The following is a 23,224-nucleotide window of genomic DNA, read 5'->3' on the forward strand; positions in this document are numbered from 1 at the left end:
GAGTCGCGGGGATGCTGGAGCCCATCCCAGCAGTGGGACAATATAATATAATATACCATGATATAATATAATGTAACATGATAAAGCATGCTGAAAGCACAGACGTATTTTTCCCCAAATGCAATTCGATTGCTTTCGGTATACTACTTTGTTGAAACCGTGCTGATAATCTAAAAAAAAAAACAAAAAAAACAAAAGCAAAAACAAAGAACATGTTTCCTAAGGATCCTGTTGTTCTATACCCATGTGAACCTTATGTATATCTGTATAAGAATACAAAATAATGTGTTTTATATATATATATATATATATATATATATATATATCAAACACTTATAACACGTTAACGTGTAAAGAACACGAGAGACGCTTTTTAGGGGGATACAAACTATGGCCGACAGGGGGCGCTCCGAGAGCCGCGGCGAATGGCGAAGCGACTGTTCACGAGGCTCCGCGCAAACGCCTCGCATCTGCCTCGTTTATCCAAACGCTCCTTTATGCTTCACTTTCTACGCCATAACAATGACAACAATAACTTGTATTGTAAGAAATGTTACGTGGGCTATTTGTGTAAACTACTAATAAGACCCGTTAATTACGGGTCTGACCCTTTAACCGAGCGGTTAGTGACGTCGCCTTGTGGCGCAGTACCACCCCGTATCGAATCCCGCACCGGGCAAGAAAATAACCGGTTACATTTGTATCAGTTAACAGTTATATCGTAGCGTTTTTGCGTGGAGACTCCCCCCCCCACCCCCCGGTCGAACCCAGATTAACTCCAGTGCACCCCCCTCTCTGCCGAGTTCAGCAGAAATGCCAGGAAACACTGCGCCTCTGTTCCAGCGCTGTGGCGGAAGGTCCGACCCCTGTCATGCCTCACTCACACTGCGAAGAATCCCCCCACCGCCGCAGCAGCAGCACAGAATAATAAGAGAAGCGTTGTTCCCGTTTACAATCCAAACTCTCATACACGGGCTCGCAAGCGGATGTGGGACATTTGATCGCTGAAATAGCCTTTAGTTCAGCCGGTCACACGGACCATTCAAAAGTCGAAGAGCTCAGTGAAAATAGTCTCGGTTAATACTGTCTGATTTGACAAGCCTGAAATAGGGCCAGTTCTGGAAGTCCCCCATACAAGATGAAAAAGGAGCTTCGCAGACTGGCAATTTATCGATTTGGAATCAAATCTCAAAGTTTTAGCAAACGTCATTTGGGCCTCTCTTCAAAATCACCTTTTTCAAAAAATAACATATAGATATACATATATGACATTATCTGGAACGGTGCACTATGCCGAAACCTAAACAGTGGAGACTCTCTAGCGAGCAGCGTTCTACGGGTAGTTTGTGAGGACACGTAATCACCCGGCGACCGCTTTTTACGTCATCTATTCGCGACCTGCCGACAGGATTGTGTACAGTTTTTTGGTGGTGATGAGATCGAAGAAAACATAATGGATAACCTTGTTAAGGCACGTATCTGCTTTGTCGAACATAAGCTGACCTTGATTTAGACTGTTCTCTATAACGTCTAAAGCGAATATTCAGCGTTTCATATATTTGTTATAGACAGTTCGGTGGATAGCTGACTAGTTACGGGAGGGAGAGATAGATTGTTTTTATATGCAGATCTATTCATGCAAAGGTGTGTGGGTTGCTATGTTGCTATTCTAGCTTCTTATCCCACTACTGGCAAAAAGCAACGTTGGCATCTTTTGGTAGGCTAATTTTGGCTAATGTTAAATGGCCTCTGTATGATTTAAAGAGAGGGAAAAATACAGTAAAGGTATTTTTATGCAATTTTACACTGTGTGTTTTTTTAATCTGTGAGACGAGGCCCTCTTTCGTCTTGCATTGTGTGCTGATGCGCACCTTTCACGAATTATGTCGGTGTGCATAAGGTCCATGTTGGAAAGCGATTTGAGTGGCTGTTGCAGCTAGAAAAGCGCCATAAAAATGTAACTTGATTGATTGATTGATTGATTGATTAATATAGACAATTTCCCTCAATGTGAACCTCAGTTGATCCTCGTGAACACCAAGTGGCATACAATGCGCTGCATGGTTGACTGTCCGTTAACTTGCTTTAAACCTGCTGTGTATAACAGTATTGCCTAGTTTGGACTTGTATGGCTAAGATGGGTATGTTGTTTGAAAGTCTGCAATGTGTGCTTGTTCACAAATGTCCATTTAAATTTCCATTTATGTGCACTGAGCAAACAGATTTGCCTGTGTGTTTCCACAGGTGCATGGAGGAGGAGGAGGCTATGACTCAGACTTCAGTGATGAGGATGGACAAGGAGAGTTTTCACAGAAAGGCCTTAAAAGGTAGTAGGGATTAAACATCTGTACATAAGATTTAAAATTCCAGTAGAACATTGAATATTGTTACTTTGACAACTAGTCCACTAGAGGTAGCGTCAAAAACAGTAAAGCACGCTGAAAGGGTAAAATACACTACCGTTCAAAAGTTTGGGATCACCCAAACAATTTCGTGTTTTCCATGAAAAGTCACACTTATTCACCACCATATGTTGTGAAATGAATAGAAAATAGAGTCAAGACATTGACAAGGTTAGAAATAAGGATTTGTATTTGAAATAAGATTTTTTTTACATCAAACTTTGCTTTCGTCAAAGAATCCTCCATTTGCAGCAATTACAGCATTGCAGACCTTTGGCATTCTAGCTGTTAATTTGTTGAGGTAATCTGGAGAAATTGCACCCCACGCTTCCAGAAGCAGCTCCCACAAGTTGGATTGGTTGGATGGGCACTTCTTTGAGCAGATTGAGTTTCTGGAGCATCACATTTGTGGGGTCAATTAAACGCTCAAAATGGCCAGAAAAAGAGAACTTTCATCTGAAACTCGACAGTCTATTCTTGTTCTTAGAAATGAAGGCTATTCCATGCGAGAAATTGCTAAGAAATTGAAGATTTCCTACACCGGTGTGTACTACTCCCTTCAGAGGACAGCACAAACAGGCTCTAACCAGAGTAGAAAAAGAAGTGGGAGGCCGCGTTGCACAACTGAGCAAGAAGATAAGTACATTAGAGTCTCTAGTTTGAGAAACAGACGCCTCACAGGTCCCCAACTGGCATCTTCATTAAATAGTACCTGTTAGAGCCTGTTTGTGCTGTCCTCTGAAGGGAGTAGTACACACCGGTGTAGGAAATCTTCAATTTCTTAGCAATTTCTCGCATGGAATAGCCTTCATTTCTAAGAACAAGAATAGACTGTCGAGTTTCAGATGAAAGTTCTCTTTTTCTGGCCATTTTGAGCGTTTAATTGACCCCACAAATGTGATGCTCCAGAAACTCAATCTGCTCAAAGAAGTGCCCATCCAACCAATCCAACTTGTGGGAGCTGCTTCTGGAAGCGTGGGGTGCAATCTCTCCAGATTACCTCAACAAATTAACAGCTAGAATGCCAAAGGTCTGCAATGCTGTAATTGCTGCAAATGGAGGATTCTTTGACGAAAGCAAAGTTTGATGTAAAAAAAATCTTATTTCAAATACAAATCATTATTTCTAACCTTGTCAATGTCTTGACTCTATTTTCTATTCATTTCACAACATATGGTGGTGAATAAGTGTGACTTTTCATGGAAAACACGAAATTGTTTGGGTGATCCCAAACTTTTGAACGGTAGTGTATATTGTAAAATGTATTTAATTTAAATTGGAGACTCCCATTACAAAGTTTTTTGGTTATTTTTTGCTGATTGGCATTCACCTGAATTGCCAAAACTACTACTACTACTACTACTATTTTTGGCTGCTCCCATTACGGGTCGCCACAGCGGATCATCTATTTCCATTTCTTCCTGTCTTCTGCAGCTTCCTCTGTCACACCAGCCACCTGCATGTCCTCCCTCACCACATCCATAAACCTCCTCTTTGGCCTTCCTCTTTTCCTCTTCCCTGGCAGCTCCATATTCAGCATCCTTCTCCCAATATACCCAGCATCTCTCCTCCACACATGTGCAAACCATCTCAATCTTGCCTCTCTTGCTTTGTCTCCAAACTGTCCAATCTGAGCTGTCCCTCTAATAACAGTTTGCAATAGTCAGTAATCTATACCTTAATACCATCGGCAGAACAGTGGTTGGTAAATTAATTTAGACTGAAACCGACCTGCCATGCAGTACAGGTTGTGAAGAACTCAGCTTAAAGGCAACTAAGTGTAGGCTAAGACAAAAAGACACGTTTTAAGTTTGGATTTAAAGACTCACCAGACTCTGATTATCTGATGGCAGCAGGCAGGTTATTCCACAAGAACAGGGCCCAATAGGAAAAGGCCCTGCCACCAGCTGACTTCTTTTTAACTTTGGGTACACACAGGAGCCCTGTATTTTGAGAGCGGAGAGCTCAAGATGGATTGTGCGGTTTAAGGAGATCAGACAGGTGTGATGGAGCAAACCCATTTAGGATTTTATAAGTCATTTAGGATTTTATAAGCCCATTGAGGATTTTATAAGTCAGCAGAAGCACCTTGAAGTCTGATCTAACATGAATAGGAAGCCAAAGAAAGGAGGCAAGAATTGGTGTAATATGGTCATATTTTCTAGTTTTAGTTAGGATTCTAGCAGCAGCATTCTGAACCATCTGAAGACTATTACTACTAGCATGTGGCAGACCTGAAAACAGAACATTACAGTCATCAAGTCTGGATGAAACAAATACATGTATTAGAGTCTCTGCATCAGCCACAGACAGTCAAGACTAGATTTTAGCTAAGCTATGTAAATGAAAAAAAAAGCAGTCTTGATAGTTGCTTTAATGTGCTTATCAAAGGAAAGGCTGGGATCAAACCAAGATTTTTGGCTGCCACACTTTGTGAAATCACAGAGCTGTCGATTGTTATTGTTACTTAGTCAAATTGGTGTCAATGACCAGATGATCAACGATCTGTAGTGCACTTTTGTGGCATGAAACCATACTGCTGCTCCCAGCATACTAATCATCACCTCTCCTCTTAACCTAGCTTCTATTACTCTTTCCCATATCTTCATGCTGTGGCTGATCAACTTTATACCTCTGTAGTTGCTACAGTTCTGCACATCGCCCTTGTTCTTGACAATCGGTACCAGTATGCTTCTTCTCCGCTCCTCATGCATCCTCTCATTTTCCAAGATTGTGTTAAACAACCTAGTTAAAAAGTCCACTGCCATCTCCTAAACATCTCCATGCCTCCACAGGTATGTCATCTGGACCAACTGCCTTTCCAGTTTTCATCCTCTTCATAGCTGCCCTCACTTCTTCCTTGCTAATCCACCGCACTTCCTGATTCACTATCCCCACATCATCCAACCTTCTCTCCCTCATTTTCTTCATTCATCAGCCCCTCAAACTACCCCTTCGATCTTCTCAACACACCCTTCTAACTTGTCAGTACATTTCCATCTCTATCCTTCATCACCCTAACCTGCTGCACATCCTTCCTAGCTCAGTCCTTCTGTCTAGCCAATCAGTACAAGTCCTTTTCTCCTTCCTTAGTGTCTAACCTCTCATACAACTCACCATACGCCTTTTCCTTTGCCTTCGCCTCCTCCCTCTTCACTCTACACCGCATCTCCTTGAACTCCTGTCTGTCTACTCTCTTCATCTCTTGACCATCCCACTTCTTCTTTGCCAACCTCTTCCTCTGTATACTTTGCTGTATTTCCTCATTCCACCACCAAGTCTCCTTGTCATCTTTCGTCTGTCCTGATGGCACACCAAGTACCTTCCTAGCTGTCTCCTCACTATTTCTGCAGTGGTTGCCCAGCCATCCCGCAACTCTTCACTATCACCCAGTGCCTGTCTTAACTCCTCTCTGAACTCCACACAACAGTCTTCCTTCTTCAGCTTCCACCATTTGATCACTCTCTTCCTCTTCTTGGTCTCCAAAGTCATCCTACAGACCACCATCTGATGCTGCCTAGCTACGTTCTCCCCTGTCACCATCTTGCAGTCTCCAATCCCTTTCAGATCGTGCCTCCTGCATAAGATATAGTCCACCTGTGTGCACCTTCTTCCACTCTTATACATCACCTCGTGCTCCTCCCTCTTCTCAAAATATGTATTCACCACAGCCATTTCCATCCTTTTCGCTAAATCCACCACCATCTGTCGCTCCACATTTCTCTCCTTGGCACCATATCTACCCATCACCTCCTCACAGTGAATTGCGGTGAGGTCAGTGGCTGGGTAGGCAGTGGGCATTCACAAATCCAAATTACATCCTTTTGTGGTCTCTAATGTTTTGTAACAATCTGATCCTTATAATCTGATCCTTCTTCATTCTTCCAACTGCCACAGAATTCTAGAATATTGTGCCCCCCTGGCTTAACTACATTCCAAATGAAAACTTAAACAAAAATATTGTCAAAGTATTTATGAAGTACTTTTTTCTTGTTTTATATGGTTTTTGATAGCTGTGAGATGACTAAGTAACACCATTGCCTTTCCTTAGAGCTCCCAAACCATTGTGGATTTCATTGCGGTCACTACAAACAGCAGTTATGAGATGCTATTTGTAAATATTGTTGAAACATTACCTGAAAAGAAGAACACAAACGCAACACAAAGAAATAACATTTGTGGTAAAAATATGTAATTTAATATATGTAAAATATACAAATACATATATTTAAATTATTTACATTTTCATTCATTCATTTCCAGTATTATGATGTATAATAAAATGACTGATATAGCAGAACTGAGAGTGAATTCATGCAAATGAGCTGGGTGCTGAGGTGACAGAAGTTGAGATCATATGTATTGAGGTCACCTATAGATCAATTAAAAACACTCATTTTGGGGCAACACATGTGATAATAGCAGTTAGTCACTTAGGGCATGCTTTTACCCAAAACGATTTAGAAGCAACTTATAAGATACAGTGTCATCAACATATTAGGTGACAAAGGGTGAGAAGCTAAACATATGTATCTTCTGCATCTGGCTGTTGTGTTGGAAGACACAAAAACTTGTGCACCTTATCACCGACTATAACCATTGAAATGAACTGCGGGGAAAGCCTTTATGAATTGAATATTTGTGGATTAGCTGTTGTCCTTAATACGTTAGTGTTGTTTTTTTAGTATTCAGTGTTAGTCTTGAAATGTGCACAGTGCTTTCCCTGTGGGTAAGAAGACACACATGTTTGTATGTACATACATACATGAATACTTACATAAGTAGATATGTATGAAATCCAAATAACAGCCACATATCTGTTGTTTGGGCACAGAGCTGTTATTTGGATTGGTATATCAAGACGGTAGGCCAAATGTGAGCAAGTAACATGTGCTCTCTGTTCTCGTCTGACCTGTGGCTTTGTTGACAGGAAACGTGAGGATGAAATTTTGCAGAAGCCTTTCAAGAAAAGAAAGGAGTCCCAGGTTGCCCATCGGAGTTTCCATTCTGATGAAGTCGACAGGTAATCTACAATCATACAAATAAAGCAATACTCATGTAAATACCATTAAGTCAAATTAACCATTGTCCTTTCAGTCTCTTGTCCTTAAGACACAATGATGGGACAGCGTCATTCTTCTTTGACCGTGTGCCATTAACAAGTCAAAAAACAATCTCATTTACTATATTGATCCTAATATTTCTATGAGTCCCTTTCCGAGTTACATCAGTGTAGAGTTTACTCTGGACTGAACGCTTTTAAATAACACATAATCATGGTGATGTTAATACATCGTCCTTACAATATCATTGTGAAGAAACTTATTAACCTTCTGCTAAATTTCACAGAAAGTTGAATCAGTTCATGTGGACACAACATTTACTCTCCCAACAAACGTTGTGTCCAGATGAACTGATTCAACTTCCTGTTACTTCCTTACCTGGATTATTTAGCATGCATAAAGACCTGCTAAATTAAGCATAATTCATTAATTTTTTTTCTGTCCACTGTCTTTAGTTTTTTGTAAAGCATCTGGTCAAGGTATCTCAATTTATTAGTCAAAAACAGGACTGGGCAGGTGGCGGCACGGTGGCACAGTGGTTAGCGCGGTCGCCTCACAGCAAGAAGGTCCTGGGTTTGAGCCACAGGGTAGTCCAACCTTGGGGATCATCGGGTTGTTCTCTGTGTTGAGTTGCATGTTCTCCCCGTGTCTGCGTGGGTTTCCTCCGGGTGCTCCGGTTTCCTGCCACAGTCCAAAGACATGTAGGTCAGGTGAATTAGCCATACTAAATTGTCCCTAGGTGTGAATATGTATGTGTGTGTGTGTGTGTGTGGGCCCTGTGATGGACTGGCGGGCTGTCCAGGGTGTCTCGCCGCCTGCCGCCCAATGGCTGCTGGGATAGGCTCCAGCATCCCCGTAATCCTGAGAGCAGGGTAAGCAGCTTGATTAATGGATGGATGGATGGAGGACTGGGCAGGAAGTAGGGTCACAACATCTGAGAAGTGAATGAAGCCTTCATTTATATTGGCTTATCCATTGCAGTGGAGCTTCGAAAGTTAACCCTTGCATTTTAAGGACTTAGTGTCTTCATGCATGCTCAATAATCGAGGTAAGAAAATCACAGAAAGGTGAATCAGTTCATCTGGACATGTTCATTGACATAAACGTTTCATCATTATCTAAGTGACCTCTTTGTCTAAACTGTTTTAGACTGGAGAGGTCACTTAGATGATGATGAAATGTTTCTGTCAATAAGCATGTCCAGATGAACTGATTCACCTTTCTGTGATGCTCTGATTCAGGGTGCAGTTTTAATACATAGCTAACTATCTCCTGTATAAAGCTCACACTGTAATGACAGTAATGCAGTGACTGAATGTGAGATCTCATTGCTAATGTCTGCATCTCCTGCTTCTCAGAGAGGAGGCCCGAAACAGAAGAGCCCACCTGATCTCAATGAATGCTGTATCCTCCTATTCTTTTGCACATAAAACAGGAATCAGGAGTCAGGAACAATTTGTCATGTCATTTCATGTACTTGCGTGCATGAAACGAAACAAAATATTGTTTTCTCCAGCCCACAGCAGTGCAACACAAATACGAAAACGCATATCCAAAAACTACAAGAACACATATGTCCAAATTAACACACCCAAACTAAGCAAAAAAAAATAATAAAAATAATCACTGTCCAAGGCACAAACGCCAGCCAGGATGACTGTCGGAACTGCCGGTCTGCATGGGCTAGCAGTTAGCTTAGCCTGCCCCGCTTCTGCGTCCTGTCAGACCGCCCTCGGTGTTTCCTCTGCGGGTGCAGCTCCAGGCAGGGGCCATGGTCCCTGGGCCCACCAGACACAGCAGACCAGGCTCCCCCAGCTGATCAGCTCTCCCTGCCAGACACCCTCAACACACCTCCCCGCACTGCACATGACGACACTAAAAACACAGTCAAGGCTAGGAGAGGCCGCCACCAGACTACCCTCGGTGTTATCGGAACTGCCAGTATGCATGGGCTAGCAGTTAGCTTAGCCTGCCCCTCTTCCGTGTCCTGTCAGACCGCCCTCGGTGTTTCCTCCTTGGGTGCAGCTCCAGGCAGGGCCGTGGTCCTTGGGCCCACAGGATGCAGCAGACCAAGCTCTCGCAGCCGATCCAGCACCAGCTCTCCCAGCCATCAAATGAAGACAAAAACTTATACGTGGACAAAGACACTGTATGGATGGTACTGGGTGAGGCCACTGCAAACGTGAATTTGTGCCGCCATCTTCCCACACTGGAAGCGGAAACACAACGGCAAAGCGTTAAAGCAGGGTGACGGGACACTGAAAGCTAAAAGAAGTGTTTGCGAGACAAAAAAGAAGCCTCTGAAGAGATGACCAGAAATAAAACTCTCATCTTAAATTACAAACGATCTCATCCACATCTGTTTCCTGTTGGGTTCCCAAACCACATTGTGACTCTGCTCCAGCACAATTCACAACTGATTCTTGTGAGATGAGTTTATTTTAGTACTTCAACAGCACCAGAACATCACAGTGACACATAATCCCACAGAGGTTTACTTCATCACCGGAGATGTCAGACCCCAGCTGCAGAGGTCACTCTGGTACCTGTCAGAGGTAGTAGTGAAGGGAAACACAACCACATGGCAAGAGACATGCAAAAGTTGAAGTTAGGGGTGTAACTCGTGGCAGTGTGAAGATAGACCTTAACCTAACCTCTCCAGTTTGAGCGACATAAAAAATTTGTGAGTGACTACATACTTTACTATGGAGGGAAGCTGGCCGACTTCAAACGCTCCACGTGAGTATGTTTCTCAGTGTCAGCTCCCATGTATCACAGCATCTGGGTAAAGACATGAATTGGGTGCCCAGGTGGCATAGCGGTCTATTCCGGCCCAGGTGGCATAGCGGTCTATTCCGTTGCCTACTAACACGAGGATCGGTGGTTTGAATCCCCGTGTTACCTCCGGCTTGGTCAGGCGTCCCTACAGACACAATTGGCCGTGTCTGCAGGTGGGAAGCCGGATGTGGGTATGTGTGTCCTGGTCGCTGCATTAGCGCCTCCTCTGGTCGTTTGGGGCGCCTGTTCGGGGGAGAGGGGAAACTGAGGGGAATAGTGTGATCCTCCCACGCGCTACGTCCCCCTGGTGAAACTCCTCACTGTCAGGTGAAAAGAAGCGGCTGATGACTCCACATGTATGGGAGGAGGCATGTGGTAGTCTGCAGCCCTCCCCGGATCAGCAGAGGGGGTGGATCGGATCAGCGACCGAGACGGCTCGGAAGAGTGGGGTAATTGGCCAAGTACAATTGGGGAGAAAAAGGAGGGAAAAAAAATTCCCCAAAAAAAGACATGAGTCAAGTACTTAGCTCATGTCTCTCATATGTCATAGCTCAAGCCAGTGTTTTGTGCGGTGCTGATAATGCAGTGTTTATAAAGTGTTGTTATTTCATTAACCTGCTCCTCTTCTCCTCCAGTTCTCCTAACCCGTGTTAAGCCTCTCGTTCTCACAGAACCAAGGACAAAACAGATCTGGATGTGGTACGGGAGAACCATCGATTTCTGTGGCGGGAGGAGGATGAAGAAGACATGACATGGTAATTATCAGCAGTCACTGACGTCAGTACCAACAGGAAGGGATGGATGTCAGTGTGACTGATGTGTTAACCTAGCTTATTGTTCTCTATCTTTTTTCTCAGACACGTGTGTGTGTATATTAGCCTGCCTGTGCAAATACTTTATCAGTACTATCAAAAGTAAAGATTCTAAAGCTGTTTTTTAATCAAAATGGATTTTAAACTTAAAAGTTTTAAGTTGTGACTTGATCCAACAAATATCAGAATCAGAAACACTTTGTGTCATTTCATTTCATGCACACATATACCCAAACTAACACACATACCCAACTAACACATATACCCAAACTAACACATATACCCAAACTAACACATATACCCAAACCAACACATATATCCAAACTAACACACATATCCAAACTAACACATATATCCAAACTAACACACATATCCAAACTAACACATATATCCAAACTAACACACATACGTATCTAAGCTAACACACATATCCAAACTAACACACATATCCAAACTAACACACATATCCAAACTAACACACGTATCTAAACTAAAGAAAAAAAAAATCACTGTCCAGGAGAACGAACTCCAGCCAGGATGACTGTCAGAACCGCCGGTCTGCATGGGCTAGCAGTTAGCTTAGCCTGCCCCGCTTCCACGTCCTGTCAGACCGCCCTCGGTGTTTCCTCTTCGGGCACAGCTCCAGGCAGGGCCGTGGTCCTTGGGCCCACAGGACACAGCAGACCAAGCTCTCCCAGCCGATCCAACACCAGCTCTCCCAGCCATCGACGAAGACACACCTCCCCGCACTCCACACAACGCCAGGCGAGGCCACTGCCAGACCGCCCTTGGTGTTATCAGAACTGCCGGTCTGCATGGGCTAGCAGTTAGCTTAGCCTGCCCCACTTCCGCGTCCTGTCAGACTGCCCTCAGTGTTTCCCCTTCGGGCACAGCTCCAGGCAGGGCCGTGGTCCCTGGGCCCACAGGACGCAGCAGACCAGGCTCTCCCAGCCATCAAATGAAGACACTTAGATGCAGATGTGGACAAAGACACTGCATGGACGGTGCTGGGTGAGGCCGCTGCAAATGTGAATTTGCGCTGCCATCGTCCCACACCGGAAGCGGGAAGTCATAATATGTATCCAGCCGTGAACTCTAAAACAACACGAGCCACCAGTTCAACACTGCTAGGTTTTGGACTGTGGGTGGTGGGTTTGTCAGTTTATCTGAGTCCAGTTCAAGTCTGTTCTGAAAAGTTGTGTGTCTCCTGAGGGATGAAATAATGCGGTGGAATTCTGAATCCTGTCCACTAAAAAAAGTTGATCCCAGGCTTTATGTGTTGCACTGTTAACATGAATATTCATGAGGAAGGCCACCGCTGCGTCAGCGTCCGTATCTGGCCTGCCGCCCCCCTCACTGCTGCTCTTGTGTTGTCCAGGGAAAAGGAACTGGCCAAGAGGTATTACGACAAGCTGTTTAAAGAGTACTGCATAGCCGACCTCAGCAGATACAAGGAAAACAAGGTAGGATGGAGGGCTGGATGGAGGGATGAATGGAGGGATGGGGGGATGGAGGGATGGATGGATGGATGGATGGATGGATGGATGGATAAGTTACAAAGTGATCATTAGCTTAGTTAGGAAAGAAGTAGCAAGTTTAAAAAAAGACAAAAGCAACACTGGACGAGTCGTATAACACAAAGTAGCGTGACATTAACACCAAGTATTTTTCTAAAAGCTGCCGCCAGAGAAGTCGTTAACATTCCAATTCGTTTTTTTCTCTGAACATCCAAAGTGAGCTTTGTGGACCATTCAAAAAGCATATTACTGGGAAACACATATTGAGTGTGTGTGTGTGTGTGGGGGGGGGGGGACCTGAAATATGATGTACTGTTTGATAAGTAACACTACTAGTTCACAAGTTAAAATGGTCGTTTTTCTGTCTTTCCAACAGTTTGGGTTTCGATGGCGTATTGAGAATGAAGTTGTGTCTGGCAAAGGTAAGGCATGGCCCTCCCTTTACCTTTATTAATAATATTATACATTAAAATTTTATCAGTATTATTTTAATTTTAATAATATTAATGTTATTAAAACAATTAAATAATTAAGGAATCAGGAACAATTTATTGTCATTTCTTCTATGTACTTGCGTACACAAAAGAAACGAAATTTCGTTTCACCCAGCTCACAGCGGTGCAACACAAAAGATAAAAACACACATCCAAAATTTCCAAAAAAGACACCGTCAAAAACATACAAAAACAGAGAGGACAAAGCAACCCCCCCCTCCCAAAAAATCCCCCAAACTGTTAACAATACAGTCTGTTCAGTTAATAACAAATAAATAAATAACGGTCATTAATAATTAATTAAAATAATGTAAAAATATCAATGATATTTTAGTAATATATTCATATTTTATTAATATATTAGTATATCATATTAGTAAGCAGTAAACATGTCCTGCCAAAAATGTGCTACATAATGCTTTACATGGCCTAACATATGATCTAAAATATGATATATGATCTAATATATGATCTTAGATATGATATATGATCTAATATATGATCTAATATATGATACATGATCTAATATATGATCTTAAATATGATATATGATCTAATATATGATCTTAAATATGATATATGATCTAATATATGACCTAAAATATGACATATGATCTAATATATGATATATGATCTAATATATGATCTAAAATATGATACATGATCTAATATATGATCTTAGATATGATATATGATCTAATATATGATCTAAAATATGATATGATCTAATATATGATCTTAGATATGATATATGATCTAATATATGATCTAAAATATGATATATGATCTAATATATGATCTAAAATATGATACATGATCTCTAATATATGATCGTAACAGGTGATGTTTCCATTTGACAGTGTGTTAGCGTTTCATAAGAGACACTTCTGTTATTTGACTAAAGCCGATAAATCCAGCCAATCAGCACACAGTATTTAGAGCATGTGACTGCATCTCTACTATTAGTGAATGAGTTGAACGCTGCAAAATAATAATCTGTTTTTCCCGACTTAGTGCAGTTCACGATTACCTTATTTAGCAAAGCAAAATATTAATTTTGAAGTTGGATTTTAAAGAAGAAAAAAAAAGCTTCCAAATTTAGGTTGGGTATCAGTTTTGCACCAGTCTTGTCTGGCGCACCACTTCAGCAGCTCTTCAAACACGGATTCTTCTAAAAGTGTGCAGGTTGAAACAGCGGCCCTGTCAGGCCCAGGTATTTAGTAGCTCTGCTGATGTTGTGGCCGAAATGAGACCTCCGAGGTAGAACCTGTAATGCTGGGATCAGCTGATTCTTCTCAGTTTGAAACCCTGCGCCTCTTTTATGACTCAAGTGCATTAAATGAGCCATTTTGAGAGATCAATCAATCAACCAACCAACTACCAACCAATCAATCAAGTTGCATCTTATGCGGCGTGATGCAGTCATTTTATGGCAGCTTTTAGTGTTGGTGAGTTAGTTGTGCCGTTATCTGTTTTTACCAATGAACTCTTCATATATATGTATTCTCAAACATGTCCCCCCCCCCCAATTGTACTTGGCCAATTACTTCACTCTTCCGAGCCGTCCCGGTCTCTGCTCCGCCCCCTCTGCCGATCCGGGGAGGGCTGCAGACTACCACATGCCTCCTCCCATACATGTGGAGTCACCAGCCGCTTCTTTTCCCCTGACAGTGAGGAGTCTCACCAGGGGGACGTAGCACGTAGGAGGATCCCGCTATTCCCCCCCAGTTCCCCCTTCCCTCTGAAATGGTGCCCCGACCAACCAGAGGAGGCGCTAGTGCAGCAACCAGGGCACATACCCACATCCGGCTTCCCACCCGCAGACACGGGCAATTGTGTCTGTAGGGACCAAGCCGGAGGGGATTCAAACCGGCGATACCCGTGCTGGTAGGCAACGGAAGAGACCGCTACGCTACCCGAACGCACATGTCCAATGGTTTTGCACACAAACATGTCACACTTGCGAAAAAGGATGAACGTTACCGCCCCACTTTACGACAGCAACACTCTGAGCCCATTCAGCCGTGTGCGGCGGTCCTGCTGGCACCATGTCATGCTTCTTCTTGTTTGTTGCATTATTTGAACTGTGATGGATATGTGATATTGTAGGAAGTATTGCAGTAGTATTACAGTAGCAGAGTATGGCGTCACGAAAAGAACCAACAGCCCCTATGGAGCAAGTAGAGGATAATCTGTACACACCCAGGGCTGTTACTACTTCTGTCACGCTGTGCTTTTGTTACTGGCTTTGTGTGCCCCCCCCCCCCCCACACACACACACACACACACTTCACACACATCACAAGTTTATCCACTAGGTGGCGACAGAGATTTAGACATAATTCAAACGTCACAGTTTTAAATGGACAGTACTATAAATGTGGGGGATTTGAGTTGTTGTACAGTGATGGTGAGTGCAGTAGCAGCAAGCCGGCCTCTGAACAACTGACAGCTGTCTGTATGATGTCATGGTGTTATAAGTGTATATTCATACTGACTCTGGCATGGACACAGTTTCATACAGGCTGGATCGCATCACAGCATCACTTCCTTCACCGAGAACATCCTGTCTTCGTGCCGGGGTTTGTCCACAACACGTTTGTCTGTTTACAATAAAATCAATAAACAAATAGATAAATAAATTACTTTAACTCTGTGTGCCTGGAGGTATTTCAGAAATCTCTCCAAACAACCAAATTCGAGATCATCATTTCTCTCTCTCTCTCTGTATCTCTCTCTCTCTCTCTCTGTATCTCTCTTTCTAGATCTCTCTCTCTCTCTCTCTCTCTCTCTCTCTATCTCTCTCTCTCTCTCTCTCTCTCTCTCTGTATCTCTCTCTCTCTTTCTAGATCTCTCTCTCTCTCTCGCTCTCTCTCTGTCTCTCTTTCTAGATCTCTCTCTCTCTCTCTCTCTCTGTATCTCTCTTTCTAGATATCTCTCTCTCTCTCTCTCTCTCTCTCTCTCTCTCTCTCTCTCTCTCTCTCTCTCTGTATCTCTCTTTCTAGATCTCTCTCTCTCTCTCTCTCTCTCTCTCTCTTCTCTCTCTCTCTCTCTCTCTCTCTCTCTCTCTCTCCTCTCTCTCGTCTCTCTCTCTCTCTCTCTCTCTCTCTCTGTATCTCTCTTTCTAGATCTCTCTCTCTCTCTCTCTGTATCTCTCTCTCTCTCTCTCTCTGTATCTCTCTTTCTAGATCTCTCTCTCTCTCTCTCTCTCTCTCTCTCTCTCTCTCTCTCTCTCTCTCTCTCTCTCTCTCTCTCTCTCTCTCTGTATCTCTCTTTCTAGATCTCTCTCGCTCTCTCTCTGTCTCTCTTTCTAGATCTCTCTCTCTCTCTCTCTCTCTCTCTCTCTCTCTCTCTCTCTCTCTCTCTCTCTCTCTCTCTCTCTCTTTTCTAGATCTCTCTCTCTCTCTCACTCTGTCTCTTGCTCTGTTCTCTCGCTCTGTCTCTCGCTCTGTCTCTCTTTCTAGGTCTCTCTTTTTTATTATGATTTTTTTTAATTCATGTCATCGCTTCTTATTTTGCCATTTGTGTGCACACATGAACACCTAGTTACTTCTTTCTGCATCAGTTCTTAAGAAACAGCGAGCTGAGACCAGTAACACTGAATCAGGAAGGGCAAACCACACACACACACACACACACACACACACACGCACGCACGCAGACTAATTAGTATTTTCATATCCTTTGAATACAAAGAAAAAATGAAGGACATAAGAAATAAAGATGCAAACAGAAATTTCTCAAGGGAAACACACGCACACCACACACACACACACACACACACACACACACACACACATAGACATATGTGGCTTTGCATGCTGAGAAAGCCTAATAAGCCAATATGTTGTTCCAGATTAGCACCGTGTAATCTGGCCTTTGATAGTCCCTGAGCCCACTAACCCCCCCCCTCCCCACAGGAAGTGGGATTACACGCCGTGCCCTTGTTTTGGTGTTTCCTAGAGAAATACTACGTGGCATGTAGTACATGGGACACTTGAGTTCTACAGAGAGTCTGCAGCAGTTTTCCCTTGGAATTCTCACCCAGAATTCCTGTGCTTCTTCCATGTATGACCAGTTACCAGACGCAGGGTATCCTGAAGGCTCAGCCCGTTTCTTAGTATTTGTAGGAAGCGTAGTGCGAGTGGCTTTCAGACTGAGTTGACTCCCACAGCAAATCTGCTTAGAAATGGGGGGGGGGGGTATCCCTTTATATTCCTAGGTAGATATCCCGTTATATTGCAGGAAGTCGGTCTTGTGGATTTATTGCTTGTCGAGGAGCACTTGTTGCTCAGAAACCTGCTTTTGAGCTTTTTCCGGAGCTTTCTGTGGAGTCAGCTTCCTGACGTTGATTTGTTTAGTAGCTGTGTGCTGTGGCCGGAGGACATGTTGATAATTGGGTTTAAACTGTGCTGTATTCCCTTCACCCAGTCAGGTGGTCATGAAGAGCGTTGACCTGCCTGTCATATGGGAGAGCTAGGATATGACAGAGAGAGAGAGAGAGAGAGAGAGAGAGAGAGAGAGAGAGAGAGAGAGAGAGAGAGAGAGAGAGAGAGAGAGAGAGAGCGGGAGGTACATGTCACGATGTTGAAGATCGATGTTGGACTTTATCCTTTAGCAGAAGCCCCACAGTCCAGAGTGACAGGAGCAAGGGACACAGATTAGAGGTTATTACACAATAAGGATTATGAGATTGATTCCAACACAACTTTAGTGTACACATTGGCCCAACTTGGCCCTTCATGCCCTATTTCTGGGAAAAAACTAACCCGGCCATTACAGCGTCAGTACATCACTAAATCCACACAGCGTCGCTCTACCCTTGGTGTCATTCTGGACTCCATCCTCTCATTCCAGTCACACAGCAAGTCTGTCACCAAATCTGCTTTCTTCACCTCAAAACATCTCCAGACTCTGGCCATTACTCTCAGACTCCGTGGCAGAGACCCTCATCCATGTCTTCATCACCTCCCGTCTGGATTATTGCAATGAGTCCTAATCCTGTCTGGGGTACCTAGCAAAGCCCTAGACAGGCTTCAGTATGTGCAGAATTCAGCTGCCAGGGTGCTCACCTGCACCAAAACCCTGGAAACATATCACTCCCACCCTTGTCCACCTTCACTGGCTCCCGGTCAAATCCCGCATTTCTTATAAAATCTTCCTCCTCACCTCCCTCCATGCCCTTACCCCCCAGTACCCATCAGACCTCCTCAACCCCTATATTCCATCCTGGAATCTGCGGTCCACAGACACGGGCCTGCTTTCCATCCCCCACACCATCCTGTGGACTTTTTGGGGATCAAGTCTTAAGTGTGGAAGCCCCACCATCTGGAGCTTTCTTCCAGCAAAGATCTACAACGCTGCTTCTTTGGACAGTTTTACAAGACTACTGAAAACCTGCCTTTTTACTAAGGTCTGTAGTCTTTTAATCTTTAGTGATAGATAGTGATAGTAGATAGAGACAAGAAAGGCAGGGGAGAGAGAGGGGATGACGTGCAGCAAAGGGCCCCAGGGCCGTATTCGAACCCAGGCTGCTGCAGTAAGGACTCACTCAGCTTAATGGGGTACCACTCTACCAGGGGAGCCACCGGGGCGCCCCCCTTTTTTCTTTTAACTTGTTGTTCTGAAAAGTCATTTTTCATGATGGGGGAGGTCAGATGTTATTGATAAGACAGAAAGACATTGAGAGTTGAGTGACGTGAGTGAGTCTTGGTGTCAACAGCAGTTTTCTTGCTGACATGTCTATCCACAGATTGAAGGCTTTTGTTTCCCCTCCTAACGAGCCAGTGTAAACTGGGCTCAGGTCAAAGGTCAGAGACAGTCAGGGTCATTCCTATGTTTGGCATGCATCAGAGTGAATGCTGTGTTTGGGGTGTTTGCTGATGAAGCCGTCCTGTGTGTTGGAGATGTGAGTCAACACCAAGCAGAGCGGCTCACACAGCACCACCTTCCTCCAACTATGCTGTGACCTTTTTTTTGAGGTCCTCTTGCTTTCTTCTGGTTTTCATTGATCAACACACCTCTGTGCATTTTCTGCAGGGTACATCCCATTTGGTCGGTATACTCCTGGAGGTTTTTCCTCTTCTTATTTTTCTTTTACTATTATTTTATCATTCTATATCTCAGCCCCAGGGTAATTAGCTGTGGATGAATTCATTGGTGATGCTTTATCATGCATAGCCGTAAACATGAATTGGTAATTGAGTAATAGGACACCTATAAGCTCTTACAACACTGGTTAATATTAGCAGGCAGTGGTGAGTGCCCAGGTAGTGTAGCGGTCTATTCTGTTGCCTACCAACACGGGGATCGCCGGTTTGAATCCCCGTGTTACCTCCAGCTTGGTTGGTTGTCCCTACAGACACAATTGGCCATGTCCTGCAAGGTGGGAAGCCGGATGTGGGTATGTGTCCTGGTCACTGCACTAGCGCCTCCTCTGGTTGGTCGGGGTGCCTGTTCAGGGGGGAAGGGGAACGGGGGAATTGCATGATCGTCCCACCCGCTACGTCCCCCTGGTGAAACTCCTCATCGTCAGGTGAAAAGTGGCTGGCGACTCCACATGTATTTGGAGGAGACATGTGGTAGTCTGCAGCCCTCCCCGGTTCGGTAGAGGGGGTGGAGCAGCGACTGGGGCAGCTCGGAAGAGAGGGGTAATTGGCCGGATACAATTGGGGAGAAAAAGGGGGGAAAATCCCCCCCCCCCCAAAAAAAAAGAATGTGGTAATGGTCATCGTAGGCTTGTTTGCGTTTGCATTGTGCTCTTCTACAAAAGTTTTCAAATGATCCTCTCTGTTGAATACAAATTTGCCGACCCTTTGGCCTTCCCGGTAAACTAAGGGTTGATGAAAAGTGAAAGGACAGTGACGGCACGCCTCCATCCGGGAACGTCATCCATGGCGTGCATATGGCGTGGCCATCTGTGCAGCAGGGTGGCCTCCTGACACCGAGGCCTGGCTGGTGGCATCAGGAGCCTCTGACGTAGCAGGCTTAGTAAGCCGGCACCGGACAGCCAGACGCCCACGGCACGTGAGGCTGTCACACCTATTCACACCGCCGTCACAAACACAGTGGGCATCAACCCGCAGAACATCCCCTGCAGTTAGTCTTCATGAGGCTGAGAAGCTGCTTGTGACGTCACTTTTAAAACGGGTGTTTTCCTCTTTGTGCGCTGTCCATTAGTGCTGGGTGTGGGGGAAGTCCGCTCAGTGCCATGAAGACAATGGACATAGTCTTTTCCCTGGCATCCATTTTAGTCCACCCGTTTGTTATCCTTGGATTAGCGAGGCCACTTTAGAACAGACTCGTTTTGACGGCACCATGCAGGGTGGCTCGTTGCAGGGAGAAGGATGGCTATGCACGTCCACACGCTCACACAGGATTTGGATGGAATAGATGGACAGATCGTCCTCGTCTACTCTGTTGTCCATCACTTAACTTTCAATGAACACTTTCATTGGTTTGGTGCCTTGATCAAGGGTGCTTGGATAGTTACCGAGGGAGGTCAGGGAACATGTGTTTTCCTGTTTACACACACACACACACACACACTCACACACACACACACACACAAACCAGTCATCAAAGCACAAAATGTATATTTAGCATATAGAATCACAGTGCCCTGTAGTTGTAGGAATCTATAAATATGTGTGTGTGTGAGGTAGAGAGAGAATATGAGCTGGGCCATTGGGGGGGGGGGAGAGAGAGAGAGAGAGAGAGAGAGAGAGAGAGAGAGAGAGAGAGAGAGAGAGAGAGAGAGAGAGAGAGAGAGAGAGAGAGCTGCAGTGCGAGTGGACTGACATCATGGTGACGGGGAAGGCAGAGGATTCTCCAGTACTGACTTATGGCCCCAGCGTTGGCCCCAGCGTTGGCCCCGTGACTAACAGGTGGCACGTTCCTTAATTCACACTCACACAGAGTGAAACAGGCCGCTCATCAGAGACTTCAAAGAACAGACTGAGATTTCAAGATTGTAATTATAGTTTGAAAAAGTAGTTGCAACATTTCAAGATTTTATTTTATTTTATTTTTTTCAGATCGGCCCTTGAGAAATATGAAATGCTAACAAGCTTTTCAAATCTCATCCAGTGGCTGGAGAACTAACATCGTTAATATATCAAGCACTCATCAGAGGTGGAAAAACCTGGTCCAGAAAGTAAAAAACCTTAACCATCAGATTGCACTGACTAGTTTCCCAAATCAGCTGGTTTAATACATGGATGGAGTAAAGACACGGTTAGGGTTTTTACTTTCTGGACCGGGTTTTTCCACCTCTGGCACTCGTTTAAAATAAAATTCACACTACAGTTTACATGTCCGGTTTCTCAAGCTGTTTGTGTTTTGGCCCCTGAGGAATAACAACATCTCAACTCGCCTCAATTTTTGGATCTTTTTTGTTTTTTAAACCCCATTTTGCCCATTTGTGTAGTATTCACTATAATCCAGTTTAGATCTTTTAATAAGCTGATGATTTGGAGTGTCCTTGTATAACCAAAGTGAGAGCTGTGCCCACATTCTCGGCACAAAGTCAAACATGTTTTCGGTGGGTGTCGGAGTTCGCCAAGGTTGTCCCTTGTCTCCAATTCTGTTTGTGATATTCATGGAGAGGAGCTCAAGCTGAGCAGTGTGCCCATTTTGGGAACCTCAGAATTGTATCTCAGCTCTTCGTAGATGATGTGATTTTGTTGGCTTTATCAGAGCGCGCCTTCCAGCACACATTGGGGTGGTGTGCAGCTGAGTGTGAAATGGCCGTGATGAGAGTCAGCATGTCTAAGTCTGAGGCCATGGTTCTCTACTGGACAATAGTGGATTGCTCCCTCCGGGTTGGGGATGAGATGTTGCCTCAAGTGAAGGAATTCAAGTATCTCGGGGCCTTGTTTACGAGCTAGGGTAGGATGGAGCAGGAGATTGACAGGTGCAGCATCAGCAGTAATGTGGACGTTGTACCGGACCGTTGTGGTGAAGAGGGGGCTGAGCCGGAAGGCAAAGCTCTCAATTTACCAGTCAGTCTTCGTTCCAACCCTCACCTATGGTCATGAAATTTGGGTAGTGACTGAAAGGGTGAGATCACGGCTACAAGTGGCTGAAATGAGTTTCCTCCGTAGGATGTCTGGGCTCAGCCTTAGAGATAGGGTGAGGAGCTTGGAGTAGCTCAGAGTAGAGCCGCTGCTCCTTTGCGTCGAAAGGAGCCAGTTGAGGTGGTTCGGGCATCTGATTAGGATGCCTCCTGGGCGCCTTCCTTTGGAGGTTTACTGGGCACGGCCAACTGGGAGGAGACCCCGGGATAAACCCAGAACTCGCTGGAGGAACTACATGTCCAATCTGGCCTGGGAACACCTTGGGATCCCCAGGAGGAGCTGGAGGGCGTTGCTGGGGAGAGGGACGTCTGGAGTGCCCTACTTAGCTTGCTGCCATCACGACCCGACCCCGGAGAAGCGGCTGAACATGAGATGAGATGAATTGGCGTGTTGACAAACTCCAAATTAAATTCCCTACGTGTGAAAATAATAAACCGGATATCAAATATTTTTTCTTTTTTTTGTGAATTAGTCAAAAGAAATATCACTCAGCTGAGAAAACATGTCCTTTTGCTATGAGGACGTCTCATAAATATTAATGAACCACTGTCCAGACAAGTTGGATTGGAAACTGTCAAAGTTCAAAACAAACAAAATCTTTTAGAATGGAGAAATGACAGGCGACAAAGCAAATATAATTAACAACATAACGAAATGAGATATTCACTTCAAGAGGAAATTCCTATTTTTGACAGTAACTCTGGCAGGCATAAATATTTGTCAGCACACCACTCACATTGTTTCCTTATTTATGTGTTGTGCACCTTATCTTGGTTGTTGTGTGTGCAGGTTAAACCTAGCAATTAAAGTCTGGCACTTCAGCTCCTGCTTTCTCTAACGAGCGGCATAGGGGCTTAACACGGCACGTGAGCGAAGTCTTGCTGTTTGGTCTCAGAGGACGGGACTGCATCACCTGACTGATGATGAGGTCCAGGCCCTCGGACAGGTTCCCCCATCCCACAATTAGGAGTGGGAGTCTCCTGCATTGGCCGATCAATGTCAGCGTTAAGCCTCTCTGCAGGATAATAGCAGACTTGTAACAGACGTCTGGCCGGGGATAGAAGGCGCAGGAGAAAGGAGG

At 44.4% G+C, this 23,224-nt stretch overlaps 1 protein-coding gene across 1 annotated transcript in view; it reads left to right on the forward strand.

Annotated features, from left to right (window-relative positions):
* Window positions 1–1,408: 1,408 nt before the first annotated feature.
* The window catches only part of fra10ac1 (FRA10A associated CGG repeat 1), a 30,241-nt gene continuing 8,425 nt past the window's right edge, over window positions 1,409–23,224 (forward strand). Inside the window, exons 1-8 of the mRNA XM_056296773.1 lie at window positions 1,409–1,471; window positions 2,245–2,327; window positions 7,333–7,425; window positions 8,824–8,869; window positions 10,128–10,204; window positions 10,915–10,998; window positions 12,434–12,518; window positions 12,949–12,994. Of these exons, the coding sequence (XP_056152748.1) occupies window positions 1,454–1,471; window positions 2,245–2,327; window positions 7,333–7,425; window positions 8,824–8,869; window positions 10,128–10,204; window positions 10,915–10,998; window positions 12,434–12,518; window positions 12,949–12,994 (532 nt within the window). The 5' untranslated portion in view covers window positions 1,409–1,453. The remainder of the gene's footprint in view (window positions 1,472–2,244; window positions 2,328–7,332; window positions 7,426–8,823; window positions 8,870–10,127; window positions 10,205–10,914; window positions 10,999–12,433; window positions 12,519–12,948; window positions 12,995–23,224) is intronic.

This window comes from Lampris incognitus, chromosome 17, assembly GCF_029633865.1.
Source record: "Lampris incognitus isolate fLamInc1 chromosome 17, fLamInc1.hap2, whole genome shotgun sequence".
NCBI classification, from domain to species: domain Eukaryota; kingdom Metazoa; phylum Chordata; class Actinopteri; order Lampriformes; family Lampridae; genus Lampris; species Lampris incognitus.